General features: G+C 50.1%; 2 protein-coding genes across 8 annotated transcripts in view; one reads left to right on the forward strand and one right to left on the reverse strand.

Moving 5' to 3' along the window:
• LOC140918467 (uncharacterized) overlaps positions 1 to 4,980 on the forward strand; it is a 36,150-nt gene extending 31,170 nt beyond the window's left edge. For 4 of the 6 annotated variants that reach the window (XM_073362925.1, XM_073362927.1, XM_073362928.1 and 1 more), the window contains 4 exons: positions 249 to 362; positions 1,848 to 2,054; positions 2,997 to 3,090; positions 4,430 to 4,979. In XM_073362925.1, coding sequence (XP_073219026.1) covers positions 249 to 362; positions 1,848 to 2,054; positions 2,997 to 3,090; positions 4,430 to 4,493 — 479 coding nt within the window. In that variant the 3' untranslated portion in view covers positions 4,494 to 4,979. Of the gene's footprint in view, positions 1 to 248; positions 363 to 1,847; positions 2,055 to 2,996; positions 3,091 to 4,429 lie in introns of all 6 variants that reach the window. The other 2 variants (XM_073362931.1, XM_073362929.1) reach the window with 2 other exon arrangements.
• Positions 1 to 16,226, reverse strand: part of LOC140918468 (uncharacterized) — an 80,704-nt gene that overhangs the window by 25,712 nt on the left and 38,766 nt on the right. For both annotated transcript variants that reach the window (XM_073362944.1, XM_073362946.1), the window contains exon 6: positions 10,146 to 10,246. In XM_073362944.1, coding sequence (XP_073219045.1) covers positions 10,146 to 10,246 — 101 coding nt within the window. The remainder of the gene's footprint in view (positions 1 to 10,145; positions 10,247 to 16,226) is intronic.

The raw sequence follows: 16,226 nt of genomic DNA on the forward strand, positions 1-16,226 counted from the left end.
TGAGCATTGGCCTGCTAAACTGAGAGTTGTGAGCTCAATCCTTGAGGGGGGCCATTTAGGGATCTGGGGCAAAAATTGGGGATTGGTCCTGCTTTGAGCAGGGGGTTGGACTAGATGACCTCCTGAGGTCCCTTCCAACCCTGATTCTGTATGATTCTATGAAGATGGGATGCTTTCAGGGTTGTATGGCTGTAGACTAATGGCCAGGGCCAGCTTCATTTTAATAACATCTCCCCTTCCTCCCCTAGATTGCTCTATGTGGACCCCAAACCCTGAGAGGGTGCTTGACAGCATAGAGAAGGTATTAACGAAATCCATAGAGGAAAACTGTACCTGCGGTGTCTCCCAGTTCTATCTACACGGTCAGTACCAAACCCAACCACCTTTACCAAAATCCACCTCATATTGCCCTTCCCCTGTTCCCAACCCCAGTGCAGCCCAGCCGACATACTCTTACTGAAATAAGGAGGATGCGGCACTTTTATGTTCCTGGTGTGTGGAGAGCGATGAACGGGCAGCCATTGGTGATAAAGGAAATGGTCCCTTCCCAAACCACATGCTTCACTTAGAGGCCTCTTGCATTGGCAGTCTGAGGGAATTCCTGAGTGTGACACATTAGGAGGGTCTGACCAACAGGAGGTAGGTGGCAAAGGAAGTGGCAAGAGGCAGGATCTACCATTAGGGAGAGGAACATGAGGGAGGAGGAGTATCTGATGTGAGTTTCTCATAACCGAGAAATGGCCAGTGCTGCAGGGAGGATGGGGAAAACTAGTCTCCTTCCTTCCTGCCATGCCGCAGGAAGCGCAGGGAGAGTACCAGCACCTCGCAGGAGGTCTGCAAAGTGACCTGCCATTTGTGGCCAGCTCCCACCAACTCTAATAGCAGTAAAGCACTGCTACTTGTGCCTTGGGAAACACTCCTGCTCCTAGCTGGTTAGCCTGGAACAGGTATTTTGATATCAGGCTTTTGCCAAATGCCTTCTCTGAACTTTGGCTGGGATTTGGCCAAAGCATCAACCTGAAGCCAATTTTTTGGTACAACCCCCTCTTGGAGTGTCAGCCCAGAGTTCCGTGCATGGTAAAGCTCATCAAAACTGTGGTGAATGTTAATGCAATGTAACCAGGAGAGGGGGCATTCAAAAATCTGTGTTGAATGACTCCCTAAACAAGCATCATACATGAGCAGAAATGGTCCTATAGACTCTATCCCATTGAGGAGTTCATGAAATAAATTCAAAGGCCTAAATGTTCAGAAGAAAAATCACTTTGGGTGCCCTCCTTGAAACATCTTAAAGGGGCCTAATTTCCAGATGGTAGGTGCTCAGCACTTTCTGGAAATCAGTCCCCGTGAAGGCTTCAGGGACTGGGCCTCCCCTTAACAGAGGCACTCAGTTACTTGTCACATCTGAACAGGTAGGCCACACCAGCTCTGGAGACACGTAAGAACTATTGCTTTTTAGGAAGTGAATTGCTCATATTTTATTTTGTAAAGCTGGTAACTTGGAAGCTACTTTCTATCCATGTCTGTTTATCAAGCTGTATCCCTATTGGCCTTTCTACATTGAACCAAGCAGAGAGGGCTTAAAATTGAGCTCGGAATGGGAACCTGATTATGGCCTGGCCTAGCACCTCTCCAGAATGAAATCTGAGATGGGCTGATGGGAGGTAGTGCCCTGATGGAGCTGGGGGCCAGGATTTGCGTTTGCAGCACACTGGTTTGGATTTGATGGTGGTGAAATCTCATGAATTTTTGAACTGAGATAGAATTTTGCTGATTTATGGGGGTGGGGAGGAAAAAGGCAGCCCATCCAAACTGAACCAGAATCTCTTTTCTTCCTTGCCTCCCAGCAGAGCTCAACTTCACCTGCACAGACTCCATGTTGCAGCTTTCAGGTCAGGTGTGGGCTAAGTCACCAGAGCAGCAGCATTTAATCCTAAACTGGCACAGGGACTTCACCGCCAGCCCTCATCCCTTTTCCGTGGATGGGAGAGTACTTAAAACAAACAAACAGTGTGTCGCTCCGGACAACGCAGTGTCAACGTCACAGAGTGGCTGTGAGTAAAGGGAAAACTGGCACAATGATTCACCCACAAGCTCGAGTGCTCTGGATCTAGAATGCTAGCTCTGTAAAATATCCATGGTGGATATTCTACAGAGCTGGCATTGAATGGGGGAGGGGGGTGATCTAAAGCAGGTGACATCTAGACCCTCGACCCCACAAACTGGTCTGGTAGAAGCCAATGGGGCCTGGCCTGAGGGAAGTAAGAAGATACAGCTTCTCTGAAGTTAAAGGTGACATGCTAGTCCTGTCACTTCTGTAGTAGTCTTGCAATGTGCAGAACTGAAAAAGACCATGTCTTTTCAGAAAGCAGTGTGATGGATTGCATGCCTTGCTGGAAGGCACTCTGCTACCCTGACCATGGGCACGGTATAAGGCCCTGAATAGAATACAAAGGCCTTGCTAGGATACAAAATTAGTCACAACCCGCACTGTCTAACCTGCAGTGAGTTCACATTCAGCAAACCCTAGCCTCAGGCAGCCAAAGCAGCCCAATAGCCCTGCAGCCAGTGGCATGCACTCCGAAGAGCACAATCAATGACCCTCCCTCCGCTTGGAACGTTGTCCTGTTTGGTGATGGCACAGCAACGCTTCATTGTAGCCCTCGGGATACGCCCGATCTTACAGGATTCAAAATGGGGGGAGGGCTCCATATGGGGCTGTACCACCACGTCTTTTGCCCGCAGCACCCCAGTAAAACAATACACCGCCCAGGACCAACAGCAATTCAAAGTGAGTTACAGTTAAAACAATAATGCTGTGTAGTGAGTTTTTTCCAGGGACTTGAGCCCAGTGAGGTGGAAAGACAGGGCTGTATACGTCACTGATGCGTTCACTATAAGGAACCTTGCTCTCCTGAAGTGCAGTATCTTCTAGATGAGCAATACCTTACATAATTCAGCCAAGTCTCTACCTGTCTCCCCTTCTTTTCCCACAGCCTCCTTCCAAGCCTGGAAAATAGCCCTCTCTGTCCTGGGATCTATCCTGCTCACACTCACACTAGTCGCTGTAGCCATCTCTTACTTCAAAAGGTAAGAAACAATCATGTCTGCCCATTGCCTTATGTACCGGGGGAGCCTCGAGTGACTCCTTCCCTACCCCATCATACGCCAATGATCCTGCCATTAGTGTGGGGCTTAATGCTCTACCCAAAGACCTGTGCACTCTACAAGAGGCTGGACATAAATTGAGTGGTGGGGATCCCCTGGTGCAGCAGACTACAGCTCCTCCATCAGTTTCAGGTTATCTTGTAATGGAGGGTTTCCAGGAATTCAGTATATGATCAGTGTAAAGAATACCATGAGTGCCATATTAAACTCAGTCTGTTTTCTCCTGCTCGGAATGCTTGTACTGATAACTTCTGCCATTATGTTTTGGCCAGGGGAAGCTGGAGGGCCTGGTGACGGTAGTGAAGTGTGGGGGCTCCTGGCGACGGTAGTGAAGTGTGGGGGCTCCTGGCACCTGGGGTTGGGGTGGGGACTCTCTTAGCACTAGGGAGGAGCTGCCTCTTCTCCCTTGAAGGGCAGGAGAGATGTGACTTCCCACTTTGGGGGACTGACGCTAACAACTAGTTCCCGTCTCTGGCTACTGCCAAGAGTCTCAGTCTCCCTGTTTCAGAATGGTAGCTGTGTTAGTCTGTATTGGCAAAAACATCTTCCTGTTGTTAGTGTGGTATCACTGATAGACAGGTTCTTGGATGGCTTTGCTGATGTTATCCACATTGAAAGCTCTGAAAAATATTGTATTTTAAACACTATTTGTAACTAGAGCAGAGAAGTTCTTTTCTCACTAACTCTTCCCCATTTGTTCAAATATTTTTATTTTGTATTTTTGACAGGACACCATCTAATCAATTTTACTTTCTCCCAATCTACCATGGGCTGAAAAAATACTTAAATCTGAATAAGGAAGGAGAAAAACCCTTTAACATTTCTTTAAAAAGGAATTTTAGATATAGCCTTAAAAAATAATTCCTAAAAAATTAGTCAGATACATACTCAACTTGAATATCTTGAAACTAATAATGTTATATGCATTGCTGTTAGAAGGCCTCAGAGTTAACATTCATAAGCTGAATGGGGATAGTGGATACCTCTGAGCTTTGTCTGCAGACTTAGGAGAACAATGGTGTCCACTAGTTGCATTTAATTCATAGTTGGAAGGTTGTCAGCATAACTATAAGGACTAGGAGGGTTTTTTTTAAATGAAGATTTGGGTTAGCTTTTACAGTAATTCTAAAGCCAGGGCAACAGAATTGCTGAACATGAGACCCTGACTGTATTAGGCTGCATGCTTAGGGGCTCTCTCTTTATCTACCCTCTATGAAGGAGCAAAGCAACTAACCTTCTCGCATTTTCACATGTTTTTTAGACACTCTCTGAATTACACCACCATTGAAATGAATGACTGCAGACAGATGGCAGCAGACTTCTAACTCTTCCAGGAAAAACGTCATTGGCAAGATCTATTATTCTAGGGGTGGGTGGGGCTTGCATCTCAAGGTGAGTGAGATGTCTGTCCAGTATCCTCCCTGACACTAGGATTGTTGCATAGACCCACTCTACAGCGAGAATATAATTTTAAATGTGAAGTGCCTGGATTATTTTTTAAACTGTGAGTGGTCTACAACTGACTAAAAGATTTAAGAAATGGACTCTGTGAGGATTTCTTCTCGCCAAAGCTTGTGGTGGATGGCGAACTTGAAAGGCCCCAAGTTGCAGCAGGATGGCTGTCCCCATTGTGGATGGGCTGCTAGACTGAGGTGAGAAGAAGACAATAGTGTTCCCTAGTCTTCTCTCAAGACAGATTTGGTGCCAGTGGTAAATCAAGTGATGGCAGCTTGCAGGGGCATGGGAATTGTCCCAGGCTCTAGGCAGCTGGGGAAAAGATTAACAGAAGGACAGACTAGTTTATCCTGGAAGTTGAGTCCAGTTCTTATTCAGCCTGATTGCTGCTGTACATGTGAGTAAAATGTGTTACTCCAGTGGATAAACAATCTTCCTTAATCTTTTCTGTTCCAAGCTCATGTTGGATGCTCTAGGCCTTTCAAAGGCCCTGCCATTCTGATGACAGTATAGCAGGGGCCAGAGGTTTACAAGCCTAAATGCTATTAATATGAAGATGGGACTATTTAGAAAAGCTGGACGTGCACAAGTCCATGGGGCCGGACAAGTTGCATCCGAGAGTGCTGAAGGAATTGGCGGCTGTGATTGCAGAGCCATTGGCCATTATCTTTGAAAACTCGTGGCGAACCGGGGAAGTCCCGGATGACTGGAAAAAGGCTAATGTAGTGCCAATCTTTAAAAAAGGGAAGGAGGAGGATCCTGGGAACTACAGGCCAGTCAGCCTCACCTCAGTCCCTGGAAAAATCATGGAGCAGGTCCTCAAAGAATCAATCCTGATGCACTTGCATGAGAGGAAAGTGATCAGGAACAGCCAGCATGGATTCACCAAGGGAAGGTCATGCCTGACTAATCTAATTGCCTTCTATGATGAGATTACTGGTTCTGTGGATGAAGGGAAAGCAGTGGATGTATTGTTTCTTGACTTTAGCAAAGCTTTTGACACGGTCTCCCACAGTATTCTTGTCAGCAAGTTAAGGAAGTATGGGCTGGATGAATGCACTATAAGGTGGGTAGAAAGCTGGCTAGATTGTCGGGCTCAACGGGTAGTGATCAATGGCTCCATGTCTAGTTGGCAGCCGGTATCAAGTGGAGTGCCCCAAGGGTCGGTCCTGGGGCCGGTTTTGTTCAATATCTTCATAAATGATCTGGAGGATGGTGTGGATTGCACTCTCAGCAAATTTGCGGATGATACTAAACTGGGAGGAGTGGTAGATACGCTGGAGGGGAGGGATAGGATACAGAAGGACCTAGACAAATTGGAGGATTGGGCCAAAAGAAATCTGATGAGGTTCAATAAGGATAAGTGCAGGGTCCTGCACTTAGGATGGAAGAATCCAATGCACCGCTACAGACTAGAGACCGAATGGCTAGGCAGCAGTTCTGCGGAAAAGGACCTAGGGGTGACAGTGGACAAGAAGCTGGATATGAGTCAGCAGTGTGCCCTTGTTGCCAAGAAGGCCAATGGCATTTTGGGATGTGTAAGTAGGGGCATAGCGAGCAGATCGAGGGACGTGATCGTTCCCCTCTATTCGACATTGGTGAGGCCTCATCTGGAGTACTGTGTCCAGTTTTGGGCCCCACACTACAAGAAGGATGTGGATAAATTGGAGAGAGTCCAGCGAAGGGCAACAAAAATGATTAGGGGTCTAGAACACATGACTTATGAGGAGAGGCTGAGGGAGCTGGGATTGTTTAGCCTGCAGAAGAGAAGAATGAAGGGGGATTTGATAGCTGCTTTCAACTACCTGAAAGGGGGTTCCAAAGAGGATGGCTCTAGACTGTTCTCAATGGTAGCAGATGACAGAACGAGGAGTAATGGTCTCAAGTTGCAGTGGGGGAGGTTTAGATTGGATATTAGGAAAAACTTTTTCACTGAGAGGATGGTGAAACACTGGAATGCATTACCTAGGGAGGTGGTAGAATCTCCTTCCTTAGAGGTTTCTTAAGGTCAGGCTTGACAAAGCCCTGGCTGGGATGATTTAACTGGGAATTGGTCCTGCTTCGAGCAGGGGGTTGGACTAGATGACCTTCAGGGGTCCCTTCCGACCCTGATATTCTATGATTCTATGATTTTGCATGTGATTGATACATAGTTTGCTTCTAAGGTGATCTGGATAGAACTTCTCTGGTTGAAAATCTATTATTTCCCCCCTGTGAGCGCCCTGGCTTGACTGTGTCTAACCCCTAACCCTGTAGGATTGTTTTATGCCTCAAGCAGTGTCTTTGGTGCAAGACATTCCTCTCATTCCTAGTGCTGCAGCACCTAGAGCTGCCTGAGCAGGCAGGCAGTGGAGCAGCCGTATGGCAGGGGGAGACAACAGCCGCGTAGCAGATTTCCTCTGGTCCCTCTTCAGTTCGGATCTCTTGCCTCCACTGAGTGAACAACTCAGGGCATGTCTACACTTACCTCTGGAGCGATCGATCCAGCAGGGGTGGATTTATCGTGTCTACTGAAGACACGATAAATCGTCCACCAAGCACTCTCCTGTCAACTCTGGTACTCCACTGGAGCCAGAAGCTTAGGTGGAGTCGAAGGGGCAGCAGCAGCAGTTGACCTACCAGAGTGAAGACACTGGAGTAAGTAGCTCTAAGTACGTGGACTTCAGCTATGCTATTTTCATAGCTGAAGTTGCGTAACTTAGACCGACTTAGCTCTCCTCCCTCCCCCCTGCACTCTGGACCAGGCCTCAGTATCAAACAGCCAGAGCTCCCTAACTGATGATTGCGGATGTGGCATGCTACTTGTGCCCTCTACTGGTCAAACACTATACCAGAATGTTCAAAGTCCTGGGTTACCGTATTTCATACTCCTACTGCACTCACACATTCCTGCCAGAGTACACACCCTGCATTATGTACATGCCAAGCCCCGTGTGACAGTCCCGCTCCAGGCAGCATTGTGTCCTCACCGAGCCCCATGCGACAGACCCGCTCCACTCCAGGTTATGTACCTGCCCAGCCCTGTCCGACAGTCCCGCTCCACTCTGGGTTACGTACCCGCCCAGCCCTGTCCAACAGTCCCGCTCCACTCCGGGTTACGTACCTGCTGAACCCCATGTGACAGACCTGCTCCAACCCGCATTACGAACCCGCCCAGTCCCACTCCACCCCCCATTACGTACCCTCCCAGCCCCATGCAACAGTCCCACTCCAGGTGGTATTGTGTCCTCGCCGAGCCCCATGTGAAAGACCCTCTCTAGGTGGCATTGCATACCTGCCTAGCCCCGTGCCACAGTCCTGCTCCACCCGTTACGTACCTGACAGGCCCCAGGCCACACAGTCACAGGCCACAGTCACAGGCCACCCCACATTAAGTGCCCGCCAAGCACTGCGCGATAGACGCGGACCACACCCTGTTACATACCTAACAGGCTCCATGCCACAGTCCCGGTCCACTCTGCATCACGTACCCAACAGACCCCGTGCCACAGTCCCGGTCCATCCCGAAATATGTACCCGCTGAGCCCCGTCCCACGTCCTGCTCCACCCCGCGTTATATACCCGTCCAGCCCCACGTTATGTACCCAATGAACCCCATGCCACAGACCCGTTCCATCCCGTTATGTTCCTGCTCAGCCCTGTCCGACAGACCTGCTCCACCCCCCATTATGTACCTGACGGGCCCCGTGCCACAGTCCCGGTCCACCCCGCTTCACATACCTGCTGACCCCCTTGCAACAGACCCATTCCACCTCACGTTACGTACCTGCCCAGCCCCATCCAACAGCCCCACTTCCCCCGCCGTTATGTACCCGACAGGCTCCGTGCCACAGTCCTGGTCAACTCAGCATCACGTACCCAGTGGACCCCATGCCACAGTCCCAGTCCAGCCCGCGTCACGAACCTGACAGGCTCTATGCCACAGTCCTGCTCCACCCCACGTTATGGACCCGCCTAGCCCCGTGCAACAGTCCAGCTCCATCCCATGTTACATAGCCGCTCAGCCCCATGCCACAGTCCTGCTCCACCCCGCGTTATGTACCTGCTCAGCCCCATGCCACAGTCCTGCTCCACCCCACGTTATGTACCTGCCCAGCCCCATACAATAGACCCGCACCAGGCAGCACTGAATCCTCACCAAACCCCATGCAACAGATACGCTCCAGGCAGCATTGTGTCACCGTCCAGCCCCGTGCGACACCCCACATTACGTATCCAACAGACCCCGTGCCACAATCCTGCTCCACCCCTGTTACGTACCCGCCCAGTCCCATCTGACAGACCCACTCCACGTACTCGACAGGCCCCATGCCACAGTCCTGCTCTAGCCCATCTTACATACTAGCCAAGCCCTGTGCCACAGTCCTGCTCCACCCCATGTTCCTTACCCGCCCAGCCCCGCGCCACAGTCCAGCTCCACCCTACCTTATATACCCGCCCAGCCCCGCGCCACAGTCCAGCTCCACCCTACCTTATATACCCGCCCAGCCCCGCGCCACAGTCCAGCTCCACCCTACCTTATGTACCCGCCCAGCCCCGCGCCACAGTCCAGCTCCACCCTACCTTATGTACCCGCCCAGCCCCGCGCCACAGTCCAGCTCCACCCTACCTTATGTACCCGCCCAGCCCCGCGCCACAGTCCAGCTCCACCCTACCTTATGTACTCGCCCAGCCCCGCGCCACAGTCCAGCTCCACCCTACCTTATGTACTCGCCGAGCCCCGTGCCACAGTCCCGCTCCACCCCACATTAAGTCCCCTCCCAGTCCCATTCGACAGTCCTGCTCCACCGACAGTCCTGCTCCACCCTGCATTACGTACCTGCCCAGCCCCGTGAGACAGACCCGCTCCAGGCAGCATTGCATCCCTGCCCAGCCCCGTGCGACATACCTGCTCCACCCCATGTTACGAACCCACCCAGCCCCATCACACAGACCTGCTCCACCCCTCATTACATACCCGATGGGCCCTATGCCAGAGCCCTGATCCACCCTGCATCACTTACCTGATGGGCCCCATCCAACAGGGCAAAAACTGTGGTGCCATCGTGAAATGCCCAAACAACAACTGGGAATCCACCTTGGCTGCCCTTCTTCCCCCCTCCTCAGTTGTAGTTTCCCACCCTTTCCACCGAAAGGCCGGAAACCAAGCAAACCCTGTGATCTACGATCTGCCCAGTAACAGCAGGGCATATAAGGGCCTGCACAGCAGAGGGAAGGGGCTGCCCTTCTGAGTGATGGAGTCTGGAGGTGCTGCTGCTGCAACTGTTGGAGAGCACAGCAGACATCTTAGCTCTCAATGGCCTCAGAAGAGTACACTGAGCACCGTACTCTTTCATCTGGTTGCGGTTTCATCTGGTTCATCACACTTGCATGCAGAGTCTGTGTCACCAGCTGCCACCCTTTCACGGAGGACAAACACACACCCATGACGTCACAGGTGGAGTACAAGCAGAGTCATCGCTGGGGCAGAGCTGCCAGCGCCTGATCCTGAGGTCCACTCTTTACCTGTAGGTTCCACCTACCTGGACGGAGTCCGGAGCTGTCCTGTTGTTGTGAGGGTCCCCAGAGCTGCATGATTTGGTAGTGGTCCATTGATCCTCCATCCTTTTACCTGGGTCCTGTCCTAGGGGAGGGAACATATCCTCAGTCACCATCAGCATACTGCCAGTCGTTTACTTACCTTATATCACCTATTGTGGGGGTCCTTGCTTTACCTGTTGTGATGATGTTGCCTCTGGCAGGACACAACTGAGAGTATCAATTCAGGACAAATTGCTTAGAGCAGGGCAGTCACAGCCCAAGGCTGGGTTTCCTCCACTTCTAAGGCACACCAAACTAGCCAAAGAGAGAGGACTTCGATCTCACCCCACTGGCTAACCAGAAGTCATACAAGCAATTCCCTTAGGCACTCCAGTTTTCCAGTATCACCACCAGCTGCCACTTCTTATAAGGATGAATGGTTATGAAAACCAATACACCAGTAAAAGAAAAAAGGATTCTCCCAATCCCAAAGGACCAAGCCCCAGACCCAGGTCAATATACAAGTCAGATCTTACCCATAAATCACGCTGTTGCCAATTCTTTAGAATCTAAAATCTAAAGGTTTATTCATAAAAAGAAAAGTATAGATGAGAGTTGAAATTGGTTAAATGGAATCAATTACATACAGTAATGGCAAAGTTCTTGGTTCAGGCTTGTAGCAGTGATGAAATAAACTGCAGGTTCAAATCAAGTCTCTGGAGTACATCCACAGCTTGGATGGGTCATTCACTCCTTTGTTCAGAGCTTCAGTTTGTAGCAAAGTTCCTCCAGAGGTAAGAAGCAGGACTGAAAAAAAAGTGGAGGGGTTTCCAGGGCCTTTTATATCCTCTGCCAGATGGAAGGACACCCCTTTGTTCTTACTGTGGAAAATCACAGCAGCAAGATGAAGTTTGGAGTCACATGGGCAAGTCACATGTCTATGCATGACTCAGTTCTTTTACAGGGAGAGCAGCCGTTGCTTACATGCTACCTTTAAATGTTCCCAGGAAGACTTTTCATGTGGATTGGAGTCTTCCAAGGTCCACTGTCAGTTAAGTGTTTCTTGATTGGGCACTTAATCTGCAAATTCCTTTCTCAAGAAGCTGACCAAATGCTTTATTAATGCTACTTAGAATCAAATACATTAAGATACAAGTACATAGCCAATATTCATAATTTCAACTACAAAATTGATACATGCATACAGATAGCATAATTATAACCAGGAGATCATAACCTTGTCTTAGATACCTTATTTGACCTCCTTTATACAGGATTTGGTGCCTTTACAGGACCTTGGTTGCAACAACGACCTATACAGTCACAGTTCGTGTCAATAACATTTGGTTTACCTTGTTTAGAACTGTTGATGGTTTAATAAATACCATGGTTGTTTTCACCCACACATACTAGGGTTTTTTTGTTTGTTTGTTTTTTAAGGGGCTAATAACAAACCCCAATGATAGATGTTCCTCTAGATTGGTTTCAACGGTTTGGCAACCACGGCAAGACCCCGTTTTTAGTTTGTTTTGGCCCTTTTTATTTTGCTGTGACAGCAACTCAACAGTTGCATGGTTGGATCTCTGTGCTGCAGTGCATGCAGGGACAGGGATCGTTGGGTAGGCCACAAGGCTTGACAGCCGTAGTGCCACCACATCCCACAGTTGGATAGCCAGCTGCCATAGGGTGGTTGATTCCCTGCAGAATCAAAGTGATTTTTGTTAAAAAAGGACTCTCGGCAAAGGCGGCTGAGTGGCCTTGCCGTGACCAAGTACGAGTGACACCCAGAACGGTCATCGGTCGGGGAATTTGTGGGCAAGACTGCGGTGGTCTGTCAGCAGGGTGCCATTGTGTCCCATGGAGACCGATCGGCGAGGCAGGCGGTGGGTTGAGGCCATCCCAGCAACCACCATATCTGGTTGGGCCCAACTCCACACACCAGTAGCAGTAGGGAAGTGGCAAAGCAAGCAGGAGTCAGCTTTCCTTTGTAGGCCCAAGAATCCCTCAGCTTGCATCATCGCTATATCCCTCGGCAACTGAGGAGACCGAATTACAGTTCTCTGTCACACTGTGGCAAAGCGCCCAGTGTGGGTTCATTCTGCCAAGACCAGACAGTAGAGAAACAGCTTGAAAGGCTGAGGCTCGTGGAACGAGGACTATCCCTGTTGCCACAATGAGTGCGTGTGCCTACAGAAGAAGCGGTTGGACACGGGTGCATAATAAAGATTCTTTAGTGTCTGGTGTTCACCTTTTTGGGAAGGGTAAAAATCCCCAGGCTAGTAATTTATTCAAGGGTGAAGAGTCATTAGTAGAGCTTTCCTGCAGCTGGGAAGCCCTTATCGGGGAGGGATAGCTCAGTGGTTTGAGCATTGGCCTGCTAAACCCAGGGTTGTGAGTTCAATCCTTGAGGGTGCCATTTGGGATCTGGGGCAAAAATTGGGGATTGGTCCTGCTTTGAGCAGGGGGTTGGACTAGATGACCTCCTGAGATCCCTTCCAACCCCGATATTCTATGATTCTATGAAACCTGAGCCCTCTAAAAAGAGTTGAAGCAACATGCCTTGATCTGTGGAGTCTAACTGGCATGTGTGGAACTGGATAGATATAGTTCCACACCAGCTGCCTGGATCAAAGATCTCGAGCCTCAACTATCAGCAAGGGATTTGGAAAATGAAAGGCTGGGATTTAAGGTGGAGGGCTTGGTGATGCAGAACAACACCCTGACGTCACAAGTTGGGAGACTGGAGCTCAAAGTCCAGGATCTCAGCGAGATGTTGCGTAAGCAAGAGGAGGAGTTGCTTTCAGCCCACACCCAACAAGGGGAGTTGCAGGCAATGATCCAAGAGCTCTTGAAGGAGCTGCATTCAAACCAAGGACAGCTGGCTGAGAACAACAGCTGTCTTCAGGAAAGGGACAAGCTCTGGGATAATCTAAGAAGGCCAGGGGTACGTTGCGAGCTTTGAATAAGACTCCTGTGTACAAACTTAAGACCAGTGCTTGTGCTAGTAGTAGCCTGATCCTCTCTGACGAAGAATTCTGCCCTGCTTCCTGACGGGATACTGGTGGTTCTCGCACGCCGTCAGCTCCTCCACAAGAGGCTAGCGAGGAGTCGAAATTACCCATGGCACCAGTCATGACTGCTGTTGTGATCTATGGGCCTGTGTTGGCTAGACTTCCTGAAACTAGGCAAGAGCTGAAGGCATATACACCTGAGCAAGCTCAAGCAATGGAGAAAACTCTGGAACCCCTTACTCAGGATATGGCGCTAGATTGGTTAGCATGGTTGTGCTCACTGCCTGGGGTTTTAAAGGAGGATGCCGCGTCCCTAATCAAGGAGCGTATGGCAGGGGATGACTTCAGCGCCCTACCAAGACAGCAGTAGGTGGGGGGGGATGTTGATTCTTGCCTGCAGCTGTATGAGTGTATGATGAGGTTTTTCTCTCCCCATCACAACCTGATTGGGAGATACTATTCAGAGCGGAAGCATCCAGGGGAATGCCCAGAACACTACTTAAACAGAAAGAAACTTCTGTTTTGGTTGGTGGGGGCACTCTTCTGCGACACCCCAAAGTTTGTTGAGGCAGCCTTGGAGGGTTTAAGTCCCACTTTAAGGATTTCCCTGGGAATGGTCGACCCACAAACCACCTCTCTAAAAGACCTAGAGGACCGCCTTCAGGTAGCCCATGAGCTGCAAGGAGAGGCCTTTCCATTGGCTTCTGAGAAAAGGGTCTCGGTGGTGACCAAGTCCGGCAAACAGGAATATACCAGGCAGCATCCATCTAGCAACCAGAACAGCCCTCGCAATAGCCCCAAAAGCCCGCAACCTTCCAAAGGCCCACAGCCCACCAAAAGTCCAGCCCTTCTACACAAGGCATCCAGATTGGCAAGCAGCAACTTGGCTAAGGAGGAGGCCAAGTCTTTTCACAACCTGATCTGGAAGCAGCTGCGCCAGTTTGAAAAGAAAGAGAACACTGACATGTTATCGACCGAGGAGCTGCTGCAGCACCTGGCTCAAAAGCAAAAGAAGGAGCAGCCCGCACCAACATCTGCGCCATTGTCACCTGACCTGATGTGCTGGGGCTGAGCATCCCTGCAGCCCCAGAGGAAGGCACCCATCCACCCGGATGCCTGGGGCAGGCCCACAACATTGGCAATCATCAAGGGGAAGTTCAGACAAGTCAGCCAAAGGCTGTTAGTGGACACTGGCACCTCTGTCTCTCTCCTTTGTTTGGAGAGAGACCCCATTGTAAATAGAATCCCCATTCAAGACACTAAGGTATTGGAAGGGTATGCAGGGGGCAATACCACCATCTCCTTTACCATTCCAGTGACCTACAAGATTAAGAACGTTGTCACTGAGATCACCTTTGGTATCCAACGTTTGGGTGGCCAAGGGATCTTAGGGATCGATCTAATGCGACAACTAAGGGTCATTGTGGATCTTCCCAACAGTCAACTCTTCCAAGCAGCAGACTGTGATCAATATGGGGTAACTGAGGCGTCTCACCGAGTATCAGCCCTCAAAGCACCTGAGGGCCTAGAGAAGCCTCAGTGGGAAGCTGATGTGTCTGCTATAGCTCAGAAGCACTCTGGAGTGTTTGCCAGCAACAAGCTCCAGTGCGGCAGGATCAATGCTGAGGTCCGGGTGGATGGCCTGGATCCAAAACCATTGAAACAATATCAATGCCCTGTCACAGCTGCAGAAGGCCTGAAGCCAACCACTGAGGCCCTTTTGCAACAAGGGGTGCTCATAGAATCAGACAGTCCATGCAATTCTCCAATTTGGCCCGTTCTGAAGGCGGACCAGAAGACTTGGCACTTGACTGTTGACTATTGGGAGCTCAAACGAGTTACACCCAGGTTGGCCCCCGTAGTGACAAAATACAATGAGATTATGGCAGCGATCTCAGCAGGCACCAAGTCCTTCTAGGTTCTGGACTTATCCAATGCCACCTTTTAGCATCCTTCTACACCGGTCATCAATGCACAAGTTTGCCTTCATGTATGAAGGTAGACAACTAACTTTTAGTTTTAGTTGTCGGCCATGTGGACGTCCCTGAGGAACCAGTGTAGCACTCTGAACTATGTGGATGACATACTGATCGCCACCCCAAACAGGAAGAGAACCTGGACGCATTGGAAAAGGTCCTGGGGAAGATCCAGGAGACAGGCTTTACTGTAAACCCAGCAAAAGCCCAAATGGCTCTGGACACTATCACTCTGGGTCCAAAGGGACAGAGGCCAGATCAACAGCACATGGAGCTGATATGTAAGCATGATGTATTGGCCCTCTGGTCCTTCCTAGGGCTCACTGGTTTTTCCAGGGAGTTTGACAAGTACGCAGAGATAGCTAAGCCACTATACCAGTTACTTCGGAAGGGGCAGGAATGGCAATGGGAGGAAAGCCATCAGCAGGCTTTCACAATGCTGAAGTAGTCTCTGGCCAAAGACTTAGACCAACCCTAAACCCGATTGTCCCTACTATTTGCAACTAGGCATCAGCACAGTCCTCTTGCAGGATAAGGAACTGGGCTGCAGCCGGTGGCTTATGGCTCCAGAGTCATGAGTGAAGTAGAGAGGCAGTTCAGTGCCTGTGAGCAGGAGGTACTCACCTTAGTTTGGGCACTCGGCCACTGGGAATACGCGGTGGGGATGTACCTTGTCATCCTCAGGACTTCTCACACCCCAGTAAGGTATGTCTTCTCTGGTTGGGTAAATGAGGGCAGGGTGTCATCCCCTCGTTTGGCCAACTGGACCCTCAATCTCCTGAATAGAGACATCACAGTGCAGAGATCACCCCAGTTGAGCATACTACCGTATGCATTGCTGACCAAAGGCCAGGAACATGACTGCCCACTTCCAGCACCAGACCCAGTCATTGAGTCACCTTTCTGGTTCAGTAAAGCAAAGGAGCAGGGTTTAACCATCTGGGCCGCAGATGGAAGTAGCTATTACCAGGGTGGCCACCCAAGGACTGGGTATACTGCTTTTCAGCCCTCTTCCCAGCAAGTGCTGCAAGGAACTATTAAGCCCCATTCGGCACAAGCTGCAGAAGTGGTGGTAATAGTAGCAGGACTGTATGAG

Source organism: Lepidochelys kempii, chromosome 10 (assembly GCF_965140265.1).
Source record: "Lepidochelys kempii isolate rLepKem1 chromosome 10, rLepKem1.hap2, whole genome shotgun sequence".
Taxonomy (NCBI): Eukaryota; Metazoa; Chordata; order Testudines; family Cheloniidae; genus Lepidochelys; species Lepidochelys kempii.